General features: G+C 44.5%; 1 protein-coding gene across 1 annotated transcript in view; it reads left to right on the plus strand.

Moving 5' to 3' along the window:
* Positions 1–1,835: 1,835 nt before the first annotated feature.
* Positions 1,836–22,218, plus strand: part of LOC142463856 (uncharacterized) — a 55,066-nt gene continuing 34,683 nt past the window's right edge. Inside the window, exons 1-23 of the mRNA XM_075566669.1 lie at positions 1,836–1,911; positions 2,770–3,031; positions 3,372–3,486; positions 4,756–4,843; positions 5,667–5,773; positions 6,367–6,583; positions 7,099–7,224; positions 7,783–7,900; positions 8,186–8,324; positions 8,682–8,792; positions 9,500–9,569; positions 10,291–10,428; positions 11,511–11,675; positions 12,615–12,709; positions 15,671–15,797; positions 16,063–16,318; positions 16,979–17,031; positions 17,325–17,425; positions 17,665–17,816; positions 18,811–18,949; positions 20,017–20,127; positions 20,317–20,496; positions 21,516–21,755. Of these exons, the coding sequence (XP_075422784.1) occupies positions 1,836–1,911; positions 2,770–3,031; positions 3,372–3,486; positions 4,756–4,843; positions 5,667–5,773; positions 6,367–6,583; positions 7,099–7,224; positions 7,783–7,900; positions 8,186–8,324; positions 8,682–8,792; positions 9,500–9,569; positions 10,291–10,428; positions 11,511–11,675; positions 12,615–12,709; positions 15,671–15,797; positions 16,063–16,318; positions 16,979–17,031; positions 17,325–17,425; positions 17,665–17,816; positions 18,811–18,949; positions 20,017–20,127; positions 20,317–20,496; positions 21,516–21,755 (3,186 nt within the window). The remainder of the gene's footprint in view (positions 1,912–2,769; positions 3,032–3,371; positions 3,487–4,755; positions 4,844–5,666; positions 5,774–6,366; positions 6,584–7,098; positions 7,225–7,782; positions 7,901–8,185; positions 8,325–8,681; positions 8,793–9,499; positions 9,570–10,290; positions 10,429–11,510; positions 11,676–12,614; positions 12,710–15,670; positions 15,798–16,062; positions 16,319–16,978; positions 17,032–17,324; positions 17,426–17,664; positions 17,817–18,810; positions 18,950–20,016; positions 20,128–20,316; positions 20,497–21,515; positions 21,756–22,218) is intronic.

The following is a 22,218-nucleotide window of genomic DNA, read 5'->3' on the forward strand; positions in this document are numbered from 1 at the left end:
GAGCAGTGTGTATCGGTAACACGCAGAGCGTTGTGTATCTGTAACACACAGAGCAGTGTGTATCTGTAACACACAGAGCAGTGTGTATCTGTAACACACAGAGCAGTGTGTATCTGTAACACGCAGAGCAGTGTGTATCTGTAACACACAGAGCAGTGTGTATCTGTAACACGCAGAGCAGTGTGTATCTGTAACACACAGAGCAGTGTGTATCTGTAACACGCAGGGCAGTGTGTATCTGTAACACACAGAGCAGTGTGTATCTGTAACACGCAGAGCAGTGTGTATCTGTAACACACAGAGCAGTGTGTATCTGTAACACGCAGAGCAGTGTGTATCTGTAACATGCAGAGCAGTGTGTATCTGTAACACGCAGAGCAGTGTGTATCTGTAACACGCAGGGCAGTGTGTATCTGTAACACGCAGAGCAGTGTGTATCTGTAACACACAGAGCAGTGTGTATCGGTAACACACAGAGCAGTGTGTATCTGTAACACGCATAGCAATGTGTATCTGTAACACACATAGCAGTGTGTATCTGTAACACAAACAGAGTAATGTGTATCTGTAACATGCAGAACAGTGTGTATCTGTAACACGCAGAGCAATGTGTATCTGTAACACGCAGAGCAGTGTGTATCTGTAACACGCAGAGCAGTGTGTATCTGTAACACGCAGAGCAGTGTGTATCTGTAACACGCAGAGCAGTGTGTATCTGTAACACGCAGAGCAGTGTGTATCTGTAACATGCAGAGCAGTGTGTATCTGTAACATGCAGAGCAGTGTGTATCTGTAACACGCAGAGCAGTGTGTATCTGTAACACGCAGGGCAGTGTGTATCTGTAACACGCAGAGCAGTGTGTATCTGTAACAGAGCAGTGTGTATCGGTAACACGCAGGGCAGTGTGTATCTGTAACATGCAGAGCAGTGTGTATCTGTAACATGCAGGGCAGTGTGTATCTGTAACATGCATTGCAATGTGTATCTGTAACACACATAGCAATGTGTATCTGTAACACACATAGCAGTGTGTATCTGTAACACAAACAGAGTAATGTGTATCTGTAACATGCAGAACAGTATACAGTATATCTGTAACACACAGAGCAGTGTGTATCTGTAATATAGAGCAATGTTTATCTGTATAACACAGAGCAATGTGTATCTGTAACACACATACAGTGTGTATCTGCAACACACATACAGTGTGTATCTATAACACACAGGGCAATGTGTATCTATAACACACAGGGCAATGTGTATCTGCAACTGCAGAGCAGTGTATATCTGTTACACACAAAGTCACTCACCTTGGGCGATACAATGTGTATCTGTTACACACCGAGTAATGCATTAAAGGAGTGATGGGCACAGGACAGTGATAGGGTGAGGTGTCTTGTAATAGAAGAGAGAAGGGTACAGCCCCATTATAGAGTGACGGGTCTTGGTATAGAGGAGTGATGGGTACATGGCAGTCATAGTGTCAGGGGTCCTAGGATAGATAAGGATAACAGGTAATGAGTGAACGATTCTGTAGTATATAAATACAGTAAGAGGTTAAGAGTGAGGAATCCTATAATAAACGAGTAATAGACCGAAAGGCAGAGGGCACAGGATCAGGATCAACATAATCCAGCCCAATCAGTACAGATCTCCCCTGAAATTAAAGGGTTGGAAGTTCTGCCTTTGGTGTAATTACTAGGATCAGAGAAAAGGCCCTGCTGACCGCTCCCAGTGGAAGGTGAGGGCAGCTTCCCTATAAATATCTAGGCTGGATACAGGAGACGATATCACCTCTCTAAGTCTTGCTTTGTATCACCAGTCACTAAGCACCATGGGGACGATGGGTCCAGTTCTCTGGCTCCTGTCTGCCCTGATTCTCAGTACTCCTTCTACAACCGACGCCCAAGGTGAGTGATTTTGCCCCTGGATTAGAGGACCCCGTTCCACATCAGGGGCATCTGACCCAAATATCTGGCCATGAATGATGGGTCTGAAGAGTTCTCCTTAAGAGTGACAAAATATAATATATAATATATATAAATATATAGATCCAACTGGATTCTACATGTTCCTTTTTTATGAAGGTTTACTGTATATGTATTTACATTTGTCAATTACTGTATATTATAATCATATGTTAATTATGCATCTAACATGCATCTACCTACAGTACCTGTCTACTATTATCATTGAACTGTTTTCCACTAATGCAGATTTTTTATTTTATATATATATATATATATATATATATAAAGCAGAAAATAGCCGTGTTAGTCCAGTTGCGATAGTGCAGTGTTAGTCCAATAAAAAAGGTATCACCTAATACTGAAGAACTCATTAATTCTGCACTAAATAAATATATATGTGTGTGTGTGTGTGTGTGTGTGTGTGTGTGTGTGTGTGTGTGTGTGTGTGTGTGTGTGTGTGTGTGTGTGTGTGTGTGTGTGTGTGTGTGTGTGTGTGTGTGTGTGTGTGTATTCAGTATGTATGGATATATGTATGTGCCTTCCAATGAGTGATATTCATTCCTAATGAATGGCACCGATTTCCAATGAGTGAGACTTCCATTGAGAGGAGCTGTCTTCCAATGGGCAAGACTGTATTTCAATGAATAATTAAGATTTCCCTCACATGACTGAGGCTGCCTCCTAAAGAGTGAGACTGTGGGACATTCAGAAAACTTCTCTTAGCGTCAATTTCATCGCAGAAACAACGTTTATTGAGTTTGTTCCATTACTCACTGGATGTTTTTTGCCCAACCGCAGGGATAAACCCTGCCCACAATCACCGAGTCTGCAGCACCTGGGGGAACTTCCACTACAAGACCTTTGATGGAGACATCTTCAAGTTCCCTGGAACCTGCAACTACGTCTTCTCCTCCCACTGCAGGAACAGCTATGAGGACTTCAATATCCAGATCCGACGCTCAGTTGGCATGGGGAGGACAACCCTGGCCTACGTGGTGATGAAGATCGAAGGCCTAGTCATTGAGATGAAGAAGGGGGAGGTCAAAGTGGGAGCGGAACGGTAAGTCTGGGGGAGCAGTGAGAGAGCTGGGGACACAGTAACAGAACAGGGAACACAGTCACAAAGGTGGTGACACAATGACTAAACAGGGAACACAGTGACAGAGTTGGGAATACTGTGACAGTGCAGGAGATACAGGGGCAGACCAGGGGATGCAGTGACTATACAGGGAATTCAAAGACAGTGAATGTGATACATTGATAATGCAGATGTACAATGACAGTGAAAGGGATACAGGGACAGAAAAGGGGATGCAGCTACAAGGCAGGAGAAAGAGTGACAGACCAGGGGACATGGTGACAGAGCAGAGTGGTTAAAGGACCACTGTCTCCTATTGCAGGGTCTCTCTGCCATACAGCCAGTCCGGGGTGCATATACAGAGAAGCAGCATCTATGTGAAGGTGTCAGCCAAACTGGGGCTGGCCTTGATGTGGAATGAAGATGATGCTGTGCTGGTGAGAAAGAAATAGACATATATATTCATGCATGTACAGCTATCTCTCACTCTACTCATATCCCTATGGCATGCACAGCTATCTCTCACTCTACTCATATCCCTATGGCATGCACAGCTATCTCTCACTCTGTTATTTGGAATATAACATTCACAGCTTATGCTATGTCTTATTCTGCTACTTCAGTTCCCACAATGACATTCAAAGCTATCTCCCAATCACTCCTTCCCCTGTAGGAAGAAGGATCGGTCGCCGTGTTGGAACTTTCTTCCATGTAGTAACAAAGGAGGGAGAGGGAGTAGGGTATATGGTACCTTTTATGGAACCAACAAGTAGTTGATATGTTACAAGCTTTCGAACATCTCAGGGTCCTTCATACCCTCTCCCTCCTTTGTTACTACCTCTAACAAGAGGCATTGTTGTCCTAAAATCTATAGCTAGCTCACATTTCTGCTCTCTCTCTCTCAAGAAGAACAACTATTTCCCATCCTGCTCTATTTCACTCCATACTGCCAGTGCCCTGCTATCGCTTAACATCATTTCAACCTCCACTATGACATTTCCTATCATTTGTGACCTTACCCAATGCCAGCTCTGCGGCTGCCTTTACCTCCCGGTAACCCTCCTTCCTCCGGCGTTTTGTTCGTTTCTTCAAATTCTCTACTTTGTGTCACTTGAGTCAATAGGCGGTACATCCCGTATGCACACATTTCAGAGGGACAGTTATTCTGTGCTTGTGGATTGTACGTTAAGATATACAGCTCAACCCCATGATCTGTTACAACGCGAATCCGCTTATAACGCGATGCACGCGTGGCTCCCAATTTTTGTATTTATGAATACTTTACAACACGAATATTGGTGTATTAAATACTTGTTTGTAAATGCGTACAATTGTACATTATTTCTAATGCGATCCGCTTATAACGAGATGCGATTCTTTGGACCCCAAGCACAGCGCTATAAGGGGGTTGAGCTGTTCTGTAAACACCAGGTAACGCTTTTTTTCTACAGTATTTCCAGCGAAAAAAACTACAGTTTTAACTCCGTAAAGTAACCATACAGTAACATAACCATATAACGTAAAAGGAGGAGGAGTATGCAAGAGGGTTCTATTTTTATTTCACTATGTTCAAACCCATCGAGTATGACAACTGTTCGGCATAAATCCCCAGCCTACATGTTAGTCTCATTATTCTTGCACATTGCTCCGTCCCCGTCTGCCATTCGCCTGTCGGATCATTGGTCCCTCCTGCGTTTTATCCTCAGCTGAAACTGCCACCAAAATACATCAACAGCACATGTGGACTGTGCGGGAATTTTAACGGGGCGACACGGGACGATTTTATGATTGATGGTGAGTTCTGCATTTAATTTGCTCCTGATTTCACCTGCATTGTGATCTAATTTTCAGCATTCGATCCTTCCCGTAATGAATGGCGCAGTGGATGGAGTCGGTTCTGCCGGCCTCTTCCACCGGCAAAGGGCCCTCCACTTCTCCTGCTGGGTCCTCTATAGTGCTGTGAAATGTCCACTCTAATGTGACTCCTAAGTGGGACTGAATCTATACGAATACTGATTAAAATTGCTTCAATTTTTGCAACATGTGTAAGCTTGTGATTTGGGAAGAGTCAACAGGAGGAGTTACAGAGTTATATGATGCAATGGGAGGCGATATACAGTAAAGAGCAGTTATATGGAGCAATAGTAGGAGTTATAGGGAGTGGTTATATGGACCAATAGGGAGTGGTTATAGGGAGCGGTTATATGGAGCAATAGGTGTTATAGGGAGCGGTTATATGGAGCAATAGGCGTTACAGAGAGCAGTTTTATGGAGAAATAGGAGTTATAGAGAGCGTTATATGGGGCAATAGGAAGAGTTATAGGGGCGGTTATACTGTATGGAGAATAGGAGTTATAGGGAGAGATTATATGGAGCAATAGGAGGAGTTATAGGGAGAGATTATATGGAGCAATAGGAGGAGTTATAGGAGGTGATTAAACGTAACAATAGGAGTAGTAATAGGGAATAGTTAAATGCAGCAATAGGACATTATTCCTGTATTACTCCTACTCCCCTCCTTCCTAGCAGTGAAGAATTTCATGGGAAGAGGAAGATTGCCTTAGAACATGACTTTTGGGAAGAGACAATACTTAACCAAAGATCCTTCTTCTTGCAGATGTGCGTCTGACCCCTCTGGAATTTGGAAAACTACAACAGTTGAACGGACCCACAGAGCAATGTGAAGATCCCATCCCATCTGCCCCTACAAACTGCACTGACCTGGTAAGGGACCCCTACTGTATACGGAACCTATAGTTTCTATCAAGCATACACTTCAAAATAGACAGGCTGATGGGTCCCCCATATAGAGTATTAGGGGCCAGATACACTCTCAAATAAATGAGAGATGTGTCATTTGTTACTGGGACTCAGGATGGTCTTCTTGGATTTCTGATCCTATTCATAATACAAGAATGCTGCATCGACACTCAACGCTGCTCCCCCCTGACTTTTACTTCTTCTGTAACAGCACGAGCCTGTCCATGATGCAATTTTTGCCCCCTAGGGGGTGAGGTAGGCACTGTACAGCAAGTAGATGCATGGAACAGTCTCCCAGCAGAAGTGGTGGAGGTTAATATAGTAAATTAATTCAAACTTGCTTTGGAAATACATAACATTATCTTAAATAATGTAATAAATATCTTAAATGTTGTTGGAGTCTTCACAGCAGGTGGGACAATCGGCAGAGCAGGTGGAGCCAGCGTTGCCTATGTCTCTAAGATTCCACTGTAGTCTACTTTCTTCAAAGTCTGCCCCCCCTTCCTTGTTTCTGTTCCAAGTAAAGAGTAAACCCCCTGAATATCTTGCCCCTACAGAAGCAGACATGCTCCGGCCTGCTCTCCATTTCGGCCTTCTCTGACTGTGAGCTGCGTCTTCCCATGGAATCATACGTGGATGCCTGCGTGTCGGATCTGTGTAGCTGCCGGGCCTTGTCCAATGTCTCCTGTCTCTGTGATACTCTGGCTGAGTACTCCCGGCAATGCGCCCATGCTGGTGGGAGGCCCCAAGACTGGAGGACCCTATATCAGTGTGGTAAAGGCTCTAATTAGCTAGTTTTGTCCCTCTGGCCAGTACCATGTGCGTGGCTAGCCAATGCACCTACAGTAGCTTCATGTGTGTTTGATGGAAGTTGATAAGGATAAGTAGGTTCAAGTTTGTGAAACAGAGCTAGTTTCATACTGTATGTGTGACTAGTAAATATGGCTCTGTATGCAGTCTCCCTAACAATAACTAGTAATCTAGTCCCATGCCAATGTACTGGGATATGGTAACGAATAGTAACTCTACATAGTTCCATGTCTGTCTGAGACTGAACTTAACTTGATCTAGTTCCATTTTTGTTATGGGAGAAATATAACTAGATCCTTATGTGACTCTCAAACTGTAACCAGCTTTATGTGTATAACACGAGCTAGTAAATGTACCTAGTTCTATGTTGGGTGTCACAGAACCTGGTGACTCTAACTAGTTCCAAATGGGTGAAAACAGACATGAATTTTATACTTACTTTGCTGCCTCCTACTAATGAGAAGCATTTTGATTGGTAGAGAGGAGCTGCCCAATGAATATGGAGTTTAAGGAATGTGGCTCTCCCTGTACTGATACCTGTTCTAACCCCGAGAGGGAGCTGGTTTGCGAGGAACATTGTGTAGACGGCTGCTTCTGCCCTCCAGGTAAGTTTGTTCCATTTGTTACTTAGACAGAGAAACCTATTGCCAATTACTGTAGGTCTGTCCCTCTCACCACATGGTGCCATGACACAGACACACGGGACCGATGACGCATGGAAGTTGTCCGTTCCACCACATGGCGACACAATGACACAGACAGAAAGGACCTATGGCCCATGGAGTCTTCCCCTCACACCACATGGCAACACAGGTAGAAAGGATCTATAGCTTATGGAATCCCTCCCACTGTAGAGTGACACATTGAATCAGGCAGAAGGGATCGATGACATATGGAGTCTATCCTTCAATACCGCATGGTGACACAATGACACAGACAGAAGAACCCGTCTCACTCCCACTGCAGAGTGTGGAACAGACAGTGCTCCAGTAGTTGGCACATATGCTCCTTCCTGGAACTGTGTTTGATGACACACAGAGACACAGAAAGACTTACACTCAGACCAAAGGGACCAATGACCTATGTCGTCTGTCCTTCCCCACCACATGGTGGCTCCGTGGAACAGACAGTGATCCAGTAATTGGTGCATTTGCTTCTTACAGGAACTGTGTTTGATGATATTGGCAAGAGAGGCTGTGTTCCGCACAGTGAGTGCTCCTGTACTTATAACAACAGAAACTATGCACCAGGGGAATCCTACAGCAGCAGATGCCGCAACTGGTACATTGTGAATCTCCTGTTGCTTCCCTTCTCTCTCACTGTTACATGCGCAGATACCTCTCTTCCGTCTTCTCCTCTCTCACTGTGACATAAACATCATATCTCTCCGTCTATTTATCTGACTGATATGCACAGCTATCTCTCAGCATACTTATTTCACCGTGATATACATAGCTATCTCTCATCCTGCTCATATCACTGTGACATCTCTCACTATAGCATACACAGCTCTCTCTCATTCTTCATCTCCTGTGTGCGATGTGTAACTCTTTGTACTCACCTCAGCACCTGTGCAGGAGGTCAGTGGAGCTGCCAGACTCTGTCCTGTCCTGGGCATTGTTCTCTGGAAGGAGGTTCACACATCTCCACCTATGATGGAGGTCATTACACCTTCCATGGGGACTGCAATTATATCTTCACTAAGGTACCTTACCAGTCCTACCTTCAAATCTAAACCTAACCTAATCCTAAACTCAGACCTCTATCAATCCCCAACCTTAATCTTGACCATAAATGTAATCCTAATTTCAAACCTAACCATAATGACAAACTCCAACTCTACTATACTTAGAACGGTGCTCTAATTTTACCCACCCCTACCCTAGGGATCAAACATGCAAGCACAGGGTAGAAATTGCCAACCAGACTTCAATCTCCAAATACAAAAGGGTCCAGACGCCAAATTAAGCATATCCTTATCCCTTACACCAAACCCAATGCTGACCCGACCAAAAACCAAGCTACACCAAGACATTGCTGATCCAACATATCTTCTCCTCAGGACTGTGTGGGGAGCACATTCACCGTGCTGGCTGAGCTGCGGAGATGTGGGGTAACAAACACTGAGACCTGTCTGAGGAGTGTTACCCTGTCCCTGGACAAAGGACTTACAGTGAGTCACACGTACTTCATTAATATTGAGCATTACATGCATTCTGGGTGGGTAGCCAAGCTCTTTAACATGACCAGTCGTCTACATCCCAGATCTGCCCAAAGGGTGCATTTGTGCATCCCAGTGTTTATTCCATGACCTATTATGCTTGTGTTCATCCCGTTTATCTAGCCTGTTCACCCCCCATAGTCTATCCAGTCCTAGAGATACTGTAGCAAATTTGTAAACCCTATATCAATCACAGGACCTGTCCAATTATAGAGGTGACGGGCTCTTTATCCCTGTGTTTATCCCCTTCCAGTTACTAGAGGTGACCCATTTTATAAGCTGTTCAGCCCACCTGGCAAATATGTTTTAGGTTTTGCATGTATGCCCGTGAGACATTCATGAGCATATTTACGAATCGATGCATTCATGTGAATGGCCCTCGATCCCAGATATACTATGCCCACCCGTTAAACTGTCCTGCGTTAGAGGTAACAGACTTATATCCCAGTGCACATATTCTGAGACGTCCCGTTCTATGTTTGCCAATGTCGGTATCTCTGTTCCCAGAGCTAGCCGGACCAAGCACTCAATACCCATAGCTGACTTCCATAATGTCCAGCATTTGAGGTGTCATGCGCAGTATCCCTGTACCCGGTAACCAGTCCTGGAGGTTTTGTATCTGTGTGTCCTTCTCAGCCTGACTGTGCTTCTCTCTACAGATTGTTACTGTTAAGTCTTCTGGAACGGTCCTACTGAACAGCATCTTCACCCAGATACCGCTTTCCACAGGTACCATGTAACTTGGCATCAGTTCTACAGTGTTTTACATCTCAACGTGTTAGTGAAATCTTGGAGGGCAATGAGGGAGATGTGTGTGATGGCACTAGGGTTTAAAGGAGCATTGGATAAGTACTGTTCTAATTGCATACCTAGACTGTCACTACTCCACAGTCAGTTCAAGTAACTATGTACTGTAACTAGTTAGTGTTTTAACTCTGTACCTGTCTATGTGGGTTATTTTCCCTGGGACAGTGTCAATTGCCTGAGACAATAAGGCTGTAGGATCCCCCTGGGCAGTCAGATACAGTATGCACACAAGGACGGGCCCAAACTGGTTTTAAATCCGGGAGCCCGGGGAGGGGGTTGAAAATACTTAACCACTTACCTGCCATTAGTGCTAATTTCTTAACACCTTCCCTGCTAGAGTGCGAAACGCTTAACAAGAGATAAGCAGAGTGCTTAACCCCTCATTTGCTGCAGAGCATTTTGAATTAACCCCTTACCGGCCACTGATCTGCTGATCACAGGGTGTTTTAACTCTTCCCCCACTGGAGATCAATAGAGAGACTTGCTTAGCACACAATGCATAACCTTTTCCGTGCCAGTAAGACACCATGGCATGTAATTACTTGCTTGCTTGGACATACTGAGGTCAAGGGGATCATGGAATAAGAATTGAGGCCAACGCTGCATCGCTTCTTAATTCTCCAATATCTTGGTTTTGTTTCAGAAAACTTTGCCATATTCAGACCTTCCTCCTTCTACGTGATCATTCAGAGCTTCAGTGGGCTGCAGATTCAGATCCAGCTCACCCCCATCATGCAGCTCTATGTGAGCCTGGAGGCTGACTACCAGGAGGACACATGCGGTAAGCCGGAGAACCCAGCGCTTGTTTATAAGAGCACCCCATTATATGACCATCAGCTCTCAGCACAGGAAGTGTTATCCCTCACCCAGGGGTCTACTTACATGTTGCCCTAGTTTAGGCTGGAAATTAAAGATAAATACCACCCTAAAATGCCAGCCTACCACACTCTCTGGCCCTGAATGTACCCAAGACAACTCTCTTCCCACCTTTTAAGTCCCATCGAAAAAGACCACCTTCTCAATGAAGCGTCTCAATAATGTTAGATGCACTCTTGGCCAGGAACTAATATTCACTGCACTTACACCTTCCAGTGAAATTTGAAGGCCTTTGGTGCAGTGCCACCTTTCCACTAATGTCTACTGTTGTGTAAAATTAACTCCACCCTGTATTGTATTAGAATTCCCTGTATTTTAACCCCTTTACTGCCTGAGGTTCCATGCAACACACTGCAGCAAAGGGGTTCATAACGTACCTGTTGTTGGTCTGCAAGGTAAATTGCCCCTTTGCCCCTGCCATACATGCTATTGTCTATCAAACGGTGGTCAACCTCTTTGGTGGAAGATCCCCTTTTGGTTATTACTTTGGGGGATAGGTCGGTAGCAAGGTAAGTGGGAGGGAGGGTTAGAGTAAGAGGGTGCTGTGCCAGCTGAAATTGGTTACCGGTTAAATTAATATAGCCGACCTGGACTATGGGTGTCTATGTGTGTATAGGGATATACACTCCTCCTCACCTTTTTAACTTGGGAGGTCTTTCACTTTGCTGCAATTACAGGCCCTACTATGGTTCTTCCTCTCATACAGAGGTAAAAGGAAGGGTTCACAGTGTAGTGTAGGACCTGCATTCATTTGGCTATACCTTGGCGTTGGTATGCAGGCTTATGACGCTTTGGCCAAAGGGTTAAACTAAATAACCAAGTCATTATTATCATTATTGAAGTATTTCAACTTTATTCTTATTACCATATATGTTTTGTCAATTGGATGTAGCATTGGGCACCCTGTCTTTTGTTGTGTATAGGGATATAGATGCATTATACACAGATACGTTACCAGGATCTTATTTCTGGGGGGGGGAACGGTAGGTCTCTGCGGGGACTTTAACAACGTCCGTACGGATGATTTCCGATCTGTGAGCGGAGCTCTGGAAGGGATGGCCGCCGCCTTTGCCAACACATGGAAGAGTCAGGCAGACTGCGAGGACGTGAAGGACAGCTATGAAAATCCATGCTCGCTCAGCGTGGAAAATGGTACACTTCGTATTTAATCCCCAGGGCTGGGGAGACCAGGGGGGGGGGGGATCTCATAGGAGCACTGTGAAAAAGCTACGAACGAGTGCATTTGGTTTAGATTGTAATAAATATGTCAAGAATAATTCAAAAATTTAATTGTATATACAGAACTTTCCAAACCTCACAGGCCTAGTGTCATGTCATAGTCCAAATAAAGGTGCACTCACGATATCAGGTACAAATCGCCATGAGTGCACATCAACAATGGTCCCGCTGCCTGCGGAGCCACCGGTGTAATCAAAGTAGAATAGGAGGCACTCCGCTGGTCTTCCAAAGATGATCAAATTGATTGCACAGGCATCAATGTTTCTATCCTGATGCTTGTGCAATAAATGTAATAACCTTTGGAAGACCAGTGGAGCCTATGTTTCTACTTCTCTTCTTCATTTATACAGACGTTTCCAAATATCACAATTTCTTCTTCATGTGTAGAGAGCTTTCCAAACCTCATAGGTCTCTTCTCCATGTTTACCACCAACATACATATAATATGACAGCAATGGTTCTGTCCTGATAAACAGTGAAACCTCAGTCCACATTTGATCTCAGGCTTTTTCCATAGTAGGGATACCATTCTCTTTAACTCAAGCTGTTTCTGTATTAGTCTCCACCTCCACTAACTGGGAATATGTTCCATGCATCCACTATGCTTGGAGAAATACTTCTGCAAATTTGCTTTGTGCTTCCCGGCCTCTGGCGCCAGAGCAGGGCCTCTAGCCCTGACATTCCTCTGTCTTCCATTTTGTAGGAATGAGTTAGCGTGAAACAATAATACAATGGAAAGTGTTAATTACTCCAGACAGTATTATTAATGTCAGGTGACACTTTATGGCAGCTTAATCCACACCCAATCAGCTCCTCTGCTCACCTCCTTTCTCTTCTCCCTGGTGCCCACAGAGAGATATGCTCAGCACTGGTGCTCCCTGCTCTCAGATGTCAATGGTCCCTTTGCCCCCTGCCATGCTGCGGTGAATCCTATTGTCTACCAGAAGGTGGGTGACTTTTGTGAAAGACCCCCCCAGTTTGTATTGCTGGGAGGGTTACAGGGCAGCTGAGACTTGCAGGGCAGAGACCAACCTGGCAGATCATGAGTTTGGGGCATTAGAAGTGTACTGAAATACTCACCATCACTATATACAACAGCATTGCATATTCTTACTCTCAATTTCATTGTACAATGCAGCATGTCAATTTCCAGCGGCAGAAAGAACAAAGGCCTACTTCGTATTAATATATAATGCAGCATACAAAAACAGAAATGATAGACAGCACTCACGGTCAGATAGAGAAATGTAGTATAGCTAAATGCAGGGTGCAAAGGAACATAAGGAGGACACAACATCCTCCTACATAATAACCAACACCGCTAATAGTTCCAGCGCGCTCTGACTATAGGAAAAGTAGCAACACGTGGGAAATGCCAAATCAAATGAATATTTAATAAATGCACAAGTTAAATACAAGGAGCAAAGTGACACCCACACAATAGAATATAACACTAAAAAATAGAAAAAACTGGGAAAATGTGGAAGTGAGGGGAAAAAAGGGGGGGGTGTACACAATGGGGGATAAACAGGGGGGCAACGTTTCGGGGACAAGCCCCTTCCTCAGGCCAGTTCCCCCTTGTCCCAAAGGAACAAGAGGTACTTCCCTTACCCCAGTACCACTAAAACATGAGCAGCCCCAGTTGCAGCAGGAGAGGAGAGAACTAGAGACTACTATTGCTGCTCTGTACCTTGTGGTTTGATTTTGCATTAGTGTGTACTCACCTTACATTCTCCTGCTTTGCTGCCATTACAGTGTACTCACCTTACATTCGCCTGCTTTGCTGCTATTACAGTGTACTCACCTTATATTCTTCTGCTTTGCTGCCATTACAGTGTACTCACCTTACATTTGCCTGCTTTGCTGCTATTACAGTGTACTCACCTTACATTCTCCTGCTTTGCTGCTATTACAGTGTACTCACCTTACATTCGCCTGCTTTGCTGCTATTACAGTGTACTCACCTTACATTCTCCTGCTTTGCTGCTATTACAGTGTACTCACCTTACATTCGCCTGCTTTGCTGCTATTACAGTGTACTCACCTTACATTCTCCTGCTTTGCTGCCATTACAGTGTACTCACCTTACATTCTCCTGCTTTGCTGCTATTACAGTGTACTCACCTTACATTCGCCTGCTTTGCTGCCATTACAGTGTACTCACCTTACATTCTCCTGCTTTCCTGCTATTGCAGTGTACTCACCTTACATTCTCCTGCTTTGCTGCTATTACTGTGTACCTTAGCACTTTTTGCTTGTTAGATTATCTTGTGTTGCTTAGTTAATTAGGGCTTATTTTGTTCACTGTTTTAGTGGTACTGGGATAAGGGAAGTACCTCTTGTTCCTTTGGGACAAGGGGGAACGGGCCTGAGGAAGTCCCCGAAACGTTGCCCCCCTGTTTATCCCCCATTGTGTACACCCCCCCCCTTTTTTTTTTTCCCTCACTTCCACATTTTCCCAGTTTTTTTCTATTTTTTAGTGTGTTTTGTTCTATTGTGTTGGTGTCACTTTGCTCCTTGTATTTAACTTGTGCATTTATTAAATATTCATTTGACTTTGCATTTCCCACTTGTTGCTACTTTTCCTATAGTCAGAGCGCACTGGAACTATTAGCTTTGTTAGATATAATGCAGCATGTTCATTTCCTAGGTTATGGCTATGAATAGAGATACTCACCATTATTATTCAATGCAGTGTGTTCATATACAGGAGGCTGTATATAGAGATACTAAGCAACATTGTAGAGCAGCATATTAATGTATCTGAGTGTAGAATTGTATAGCGAAACTCAGCCTTTACATACAATGTAGAATATTGTCAGTGGAGTAGAACTTCAGGGTTACTCACATCCTCCTTGGGGAGAACTTCAGGGTTACTCACATCCTCCTTGGGGAGAACTTCAGGGTTACTCACATCCTCCTTGGGGAGAACTTCAGGGTTACTCACATCCTCCTTGGGGAGAACTTCAGGGTTACTCACATCCTCCTTGGGGAGAACTTCAGGGTTACTCACATCCTCCTTGGGGAGAACTTCAGGGTTACTCACATCCTCCTCGGGGAGAACTTCGGGGTTACTCACATCCTCCTCGGGGAGAACTTCAGGGTTACTCACATCCTCCTTGGGGAGAACTTCAGGGTTACTCACATCCTCCTTGGGGAGAACTTCAGGGTTACTCACATCCTCCTTGGGGAGAACTTCAGGGTTACTCACAACCTCTTCGGGGAGAACTGCAGGGTTACTCACATCCTCCTCGGGGAGAACTTCAGGGTTACTCACATCCTCCTCGGGGAGAACTTCAGGGTTACTCACATCCTCTTCGGGGAGAACTTCAGGGTTACTCACATCCTCCTCGGGGAGAATTTCAGGGTTACTCACATCCTCCTCGGGGAGAACTTCAGGGTTACTCACATCCTCCTCGGGGAGAACTTCAGGGTTACTCACATCCTCCTCGGGAGAACTTCAGGGTTACTCACATCCTCCTTGGGGAGAACTTCGCGGTTACTCACATCCTCCTTGGGGAGAACTTCAGGGTTACTCACATCCTCCTTGGGGAGAACTTCAGGGTTACTCACATCCTCCTTGGGGAGAACTTCAGGGTTACTCACAACCTCTTCGGGGAGAACTGCAGGGTTACTCACATCCTCCTCGGGGAGAACTTCAGGGTTACTCACATCCTCCTCGGGGAGAACTTCAGGGTTACTCACATCCTCTTCGGGAAGAACTTCAGGGTTACTCACATCCTCCTCAGGGAGAACTTCAGGGTTACTCACATCCTCCTTGGGGAGAACTTCAGGGTTACTCACATCCTCCTTGGGGAGAACTTCAGGGTTACTCACATCCTCCTTGGGGCTAATGGTAGTTACTGCACATTGATACGTGGGAGCTAAGAGCTTTACTTTCGTCCCAGAACTGTATGTACGACAGTTGTAACTATGAGAAGAGCGAGGACAGTGTGTGTGCGGCTTTATCCTCCTACGTACGAACCTGTGCCGCTGAGGGAGTCCACCTGCATTGGTGGAGGAATAGCTTCTGCGGTAAGTATGTGCGCCTCCTGCATCCTGCTCACTACAGTATATTAAACTCGCAAGAAGGCAAAAGCACTAAGGCCCGTAACACTTTCAATCGAGATACTCAAACTTAAAAATGGCTGTTACACAGACCCTTTAACCCATTACACATGTCATTGTCATTACGTCACTTTGATCCTACATGTGACTGCCCCTTCCACCTATTAAACATGTCACTGTCATTAGGTCACTTTAGTCTGACATGGGACGACCCTTTATTTTCTCCTCTTAGGTAAATACATTATGGATTGTCCCAAGAACGCTTCCTACCAATACACCATCACCACCTGCCAGCAAACCTGCCGCTCCCTGAGTGAGCCCGACCCCAGCTGTGGTGTTCGATTCTCCCCTCTGGATGGCTGCAGATGCCCCAAAGGGACCTTCTTGGATGAGAGCGGGTCCTGCGTGCCAGCTAAGAGCTGCCCCTGTTACTACAAAGGCTCAGTGATGCCCTCAGGGGAGGTCGTCTATGATAACGGTGTTATGTGGTAAGGGATACCGATATATATCATACAAACAGGCGTGCAATATGCAGAGCAGCCACAAGGTATCGCCATTGGTCTAATAACCAACAATATCAACCATTGGTCCCTGATACACTTATACCTGTATATGACCAATATATTGTCTCCATCGAGCAGGGATACTGTGCAATACACTCAGTAACCACAAGGTGTCAGAAATGTACAGTATCAGCAGGACATGTACGATGCCCACTTGGTGTTGAGTTGACATTGAGTAATGATGCACATGAGGGTTATAACATGTATGCAAAGTCAATGAAAAAAACAATAAAAAGAAGACGTTACAATTCTTAATGCTAATGTGGCATCTGAGTAACCATATTGTATGTATGTATGTCTTTATTTATATAGCGCCATTAATGTACATAGCGCTTCACAGCAGCAATACACGTGACAATCATATAAATAACACATAATACAAATAGCAGATCATGGTAAGAAGTGCTTCAGACATAAAAGTAACATTTCGGAAGCGGAGTCCCTGCTCCAAAGAGCTTACAATCTAACAATATTTATCCTGGCCCACCGCTACACCTTTACACATAAATGTAACAGGAAGCATTGGAATGAGAGAGGAACACATGCAGCATTTTCTGTTTACTGAGCTTCATCATTTCCTTCCAGCAAGTGTCAGAGCGGGAGACTGCAGTGTGCTGGGAAAACAGCCCGTACAGCAGGTAATTACAGGAAGTATGCAGGATCCAGACAGGAACCGGAGCACAGCCGCACCAATGCACCGTGGTGGGACACGAGAGATTCTTTCTTTATATGAAGTAGATAGTCCGAGGCCAACAAGTTCTGTTCTTCCTTAGGAAGGGACAATGGGAGACACTGAACTAATGACACATGTAGAACATTACCCCAGAACTCCGCGTAGCTCCCCTGCTGGGTCTGCGACAGAGACTCTGCCCGCCATGGCTAAGCGGAAGACAGGTGTTCCATGTTATCACAAACCCTTCCTGTTTTGCAGAGTGCCCTGGAAATATGGTGTATTTTAACTGTGCCAATGCTTCGTTGGGAGCCGGAGGTGCTGAGTGTCAGAAGTCATGTCTGACACTGGACATGGAGTGTGTAAGTGAAGTGAATTTCTCATACACCATGTATAAAGTAGCTATGACTTGCCCATGGGGGGGGCGGGGGGGGAGTATGATTGTAACTTCAGCTGCCCTTCCAGTCGGTATCAGGTGTCACTCACATAACTGTACTTTTAGATCTGCCCAGAGGGTGGCACTGTTGCAGCATTACTGCAATGCAAGGAATGGGCTCCATCGCTATTAACCCTTTCTGACCTACCTCTCTTGTGTCTGCAGTTCAGCATTCAGTGTGCCTCGGGTTGCATCTGTCCTGATGGGCTTGTACTCAATAACAATGGTAGCTGTGTCCCTGTGGAGCAGTGTCCGTGTGTAAACCATGGGGATATTTACCACAGTGGGGACAGCATCCAGCAAGGCTGCAATACATGGTGAGTGAGAACTGGACCTACACAGAATACACAGCTGCAATATTCTGAATGGCCACACGGTGTCACCAATTCCCCAGCCCAGCATTTGGTGTGCATTAAAAGATCAATCCCTCCCAGGACCAAAGTGAACTTATTGAGTAATTTGTTAGTAATATCTGACACCTATAAGTATTTTAAAGTTAGATTGTAAACTCGGTGAGCTGAGCCTTGGGAGGAGTTTGATTTCCTCTGACTGCTCCATTGTGTCTGATGTCCCTGTGTGTTCAACAAGAGTTTACACAAACAAAGACCCCCCCTCTCTCCACATCCACTTTTTTATTGGCTGTCTGGTAAGGACAGGGTGGCAAAAGATTTATTTTAAAAAATGAATACACTTGACTGACAAACACTTTCCAATCCAGAGTCAACCTCGAAAAAACTTTGTATAAAAACCTTTTCTATATTACAAGGTCCAAAGAGTTTGGGCTCAATATTGTATTGAATTGTATGTCTTTATTTATATAGCGCCATAAATATACATAGCGCTTCACAGTAGTAATACATGTTGTAATCATATAAATAACAAATAATATAAATAACAGGTCATGGGAATAAGTGCTTTAGACATAAAAGTAACATTAAGGAAGAGGAGTCCCTGCCCGAGGAGCTTACAGTCTAATTGGTAGGTAGGGAGAACGTACAGAGACAGTAGGAGGGAGTTCTGGTAAGTGCGTCTGCAGGGGGCCAAGCTTTATGTGCCATGTGTTCAGAATATCCACAGTGCTATTCATATGCTTCTTTAAGCAAGTGTGTCTTAAGGTGGGTCTTAAACGTGGATAGAGAGGGTGCTAGTCGGGTGTTGAGGGGAAGGGCATTCCAGATGTGCGGGGCAGTCAGCGAGAAGGGTTTAAGGCGGGAACAGTATTAAACAGTTTTTTGGGTAGCTAGAAAAGCAGGCAAAGTACCACAACGTCTTACGATACTGTAAACTTCTCTATGACTCTTCTTCTATCAGCGTCTGTAAGGATCGGAAGTGGCAGTGTACAAAGAAGGCATGTCACGGGACCTGCGCTATATATGGAGAGGGGCATTATATAACCTTCGATGGCAAGCGTTTTAACTTTAACGGAGACTGTGAATATACCCTGACTCAGGTACTGCAATAACCCACCACGTACACCATACATGATAACCAATTCCAGGTCGAGTCTGACAGTGATCCAGCCTGGACTTCCATTAGACCACACACACACACACACACACACACACACACACACACACACACACACACACACACACACACACACACACACACACACACACACACACACTCACTGTGTTCTTTTTTTATATCTCCAAGGGAATAAGGCAGCAGGCACTCAGAAGAATACGATGACAGCATTTTTCTTTATTGGATTATGTATGCATATCCAACGCGTTTCAGTTCCAGCTGCGCCCGAAACGTGTTGGGTATGCTGTCCACTAAAGAAACTTTCCTTCGTCATATTTTTCGGAGTGCCTGCTGCCTTATTCCCTCGGATGTATTTAAATCACGAGATTTACGACAAGAATAGACCTCAGCCAGCATTGGGTGCAAATAACTAACTAGTTCCAGTACAGTGTATATAGGAGCACAAGCTCCACTACAAACCAAATGTCTTTCTTAATACGTTGACAACTATATCTCTTACCTTGCTCCTGCTTACAATAATATTCACAGTTATCGCTCACTCCACTCCCTCCCCCTCTAAGAAGAGGTCTTCTTGCCCCTCATCCTGAAATATACAGCAGCTATCTCTCATTTCTCTTCTTTCTCAATATAAGAAGCAGAGCACTCTTCTCACCCTAAGCTGCCTGTGCCCTCTCTTATCCCCTTGGATGACAAAGTCGCCAGCGACCCTACTGGAAACCCTCACTGCAGTAATCCACTATGTTTAATACTGACATTTCTAAATCCTAAACTATTTAGGGAAATATAGGCCCGTATTTACTAAGCAGTGCTCTTTCATAAGACACCTCTAGGGCCATTCAACTGAATGGGCTTTGAATCTTTTCAAAGTCTCTTGGCTGCAAATTATAATATAAAATACATCCGTTTTAATTCATTGAAAAATTATATTTCAAGCAATACGATTTTGATAAACAGCAAGCTATATCTTTGCCACGTTTAAATAGATCAACCCCTCTGTTTCTTCCCTGATATTTGAAAATCTCTTTGTAGGATTTTTGTGGATTCAACACAGGAAATGGGTCATTCCGAGTCATCACTGAGAACATTCCATGTGGGACCACTGGGACCACCTGCTCTAAGGCCATAAAGGTCTTTCTGGGGGTGAGTAGGAAGTTATTAAAGCTACTTATAACCGCTACCTATAACTTCTCCCTAACTAATCCTACTGGTCCCTACAAGTGCTCCCAATAACCCATCCCTATAACTTCTTCACCTGTTGCTCTATGTAACCGCTCCCTTTAATTCGTCCTTAACTTTTCCTATTGACCGCCATGTCCTTTGACTTGTCAGAACTTTGAGCTGAAGCTGAGTGAGGGAGCCTTTGAGGTGTTGGAGAGAGAAGTTGGCAGTGAGGTGCCCTACCAGGTCCGAAGCATGGGAATCTACCTGGTAATTGAGGCCAAGAATGGACTGGTCCTCATGTGGGACCGAAAAACCAGCATCTTCATCAAGCTTAGTCCAGAATTCAAGGTGAGTAATAGATCATGTTCTTTCAATAAATGCTTGTATTACCTCTTTGTGCATGATTGGAGCACTCTCTTAATTCAATGTTCTTTGGTTCTTGATTCTGGGGGGTTTGAGTAGGGTACCTCTTTATTGGGAAAGCAATGCAATGGGGAATGCCAGTAGGATGCTGGGTTGTGTAGATAAAGGTATTAGCAGAAGGAAGAGAGCAGTTAATGATGCCACTTTACTGATCACTGGTAAAACCTCACCTAGAGTACTACGTTCAGTTCTGGGGACCATATTCCGAGAAGGACATTAAAAAAAGCTGTGCAAAGAAGAGCCACCGAAAAGTTGCATTATCTACGTCGTAAAATGTATCCGGAAAGACTAAAAGGACCTCAACATGTACAGCTTGGAGGAGAGAAGGGAGAGAGGGGATATGATTGAAACTTTTAAATACATCAAAAGATTCAACAAGGTGCTGGAGGGAAGAGAAAGAGAAGTCCTAAAACAAGAGGTCCTGCTCTGACGCGGGAGGAAGTGCTTCTTAACGGAAATAATGGTGGAGTCATTGAATAGACTCCAAACAGAGGTGGTAAGGAGTAAGGAGATTTCAAAGTGCTTGGGAAAGACACAAAGGTAGCCCAAAGATGAAAGAAAATAAAGTATCTAATAGGGTCCGAGGTATTACAGCAGATAGGACAATAAGAAGACTAGGTGGGCCAAGTGGTATACGCCTTCAATTTCTTTGTTTCTATGGCTCCTGTTCTATGGTCACTTAAAGTTGTACTCTTTGTATTTTTCACTTTTTTGGTTCCCACTGGAGTCTCCCTTTCTTCTCTTTCCCAGTGGATTGGATAAATAATTCAAATCATGGAAACATAGAGATTGATGAAATACCATTTTCCCCCACTTGCTGTAAAGCCTTATATCCTACATATTCTGGATATAGTGAATTATTATATGTCTAGAGAAAAACATCTGGTTTCTACACCAGAGAAAAACATTCATAATTTCATCCCTTTATGTTCTCTTAACATCAGGGCAAAGTGTGTGGTCTCTGCGGCAACTATGATGGCAGTGTGTCCAATGAGTTTACCACCAGGAGCCAGTCAGTGGTAATCAACGTGCAAGAGTTTGGGAACAGCTGGAAGGCCTCCCCCACCTGCCCAGATGCCCAACTGCTTAGGGACCCTTGTATTGCCAACCCGTACCGAAAGGCCTGGGCCCAGAAGCACTGCAGCATTATCATGAGCTCTGTCTTCTCCAAGTGCCAGTCCAAGGTAGGTCACCACTTCTCCATCTAATGAGAGAGACAATAACTGCAGATGTCCAGAATCCAAATGAGTGAAATTCAAGTGGAATCACTGGCACGTGGTATCGGATTATCTGCTAATTAATTATAATGCCTTCCACCGAATGAGGTTGTCTTTCATTGAGTGAGAGAGCCTTTTAGAGACAGAGACAGATTGCCATTGAGCAAAACAAGGGACACACAGCCTACCAGCCAGTAAGTGGGTCTTCCATTGAGTTAACAGACTTGCAGTGTGTATAACTGTCTTCCAAGGTGCGAGACAGTTTTTCAGTGAATGAGACAACCTCTTAGGGACTGAGATTTTCAGTGATTTCCAGTAAGTGATATTGTCTTCCAATGACTGTAAAAAAAGCCTTCTAGTGAATAAGAGTAACGAGTAAATCTTTCCACCAATGAGCGAGAAGGTCTTTCAGCCAATGAAAGTTCTTCCA

The sequence above is a fragment of the Ascaphus truei genome, chromosome 12 (assembly GCF_040206685.1).
Source record: "Ascaphus truei isolate aAscTru1 chromosome 12, aAscTru1.hap1, whole genome shotgun sequence".
NCBI classification, from domain to species: Eukaryota; Metazoa; Chordata; class Amphibia; order Anura; family Ascaphidae; genus Ascaphus; species Ascaphus truei.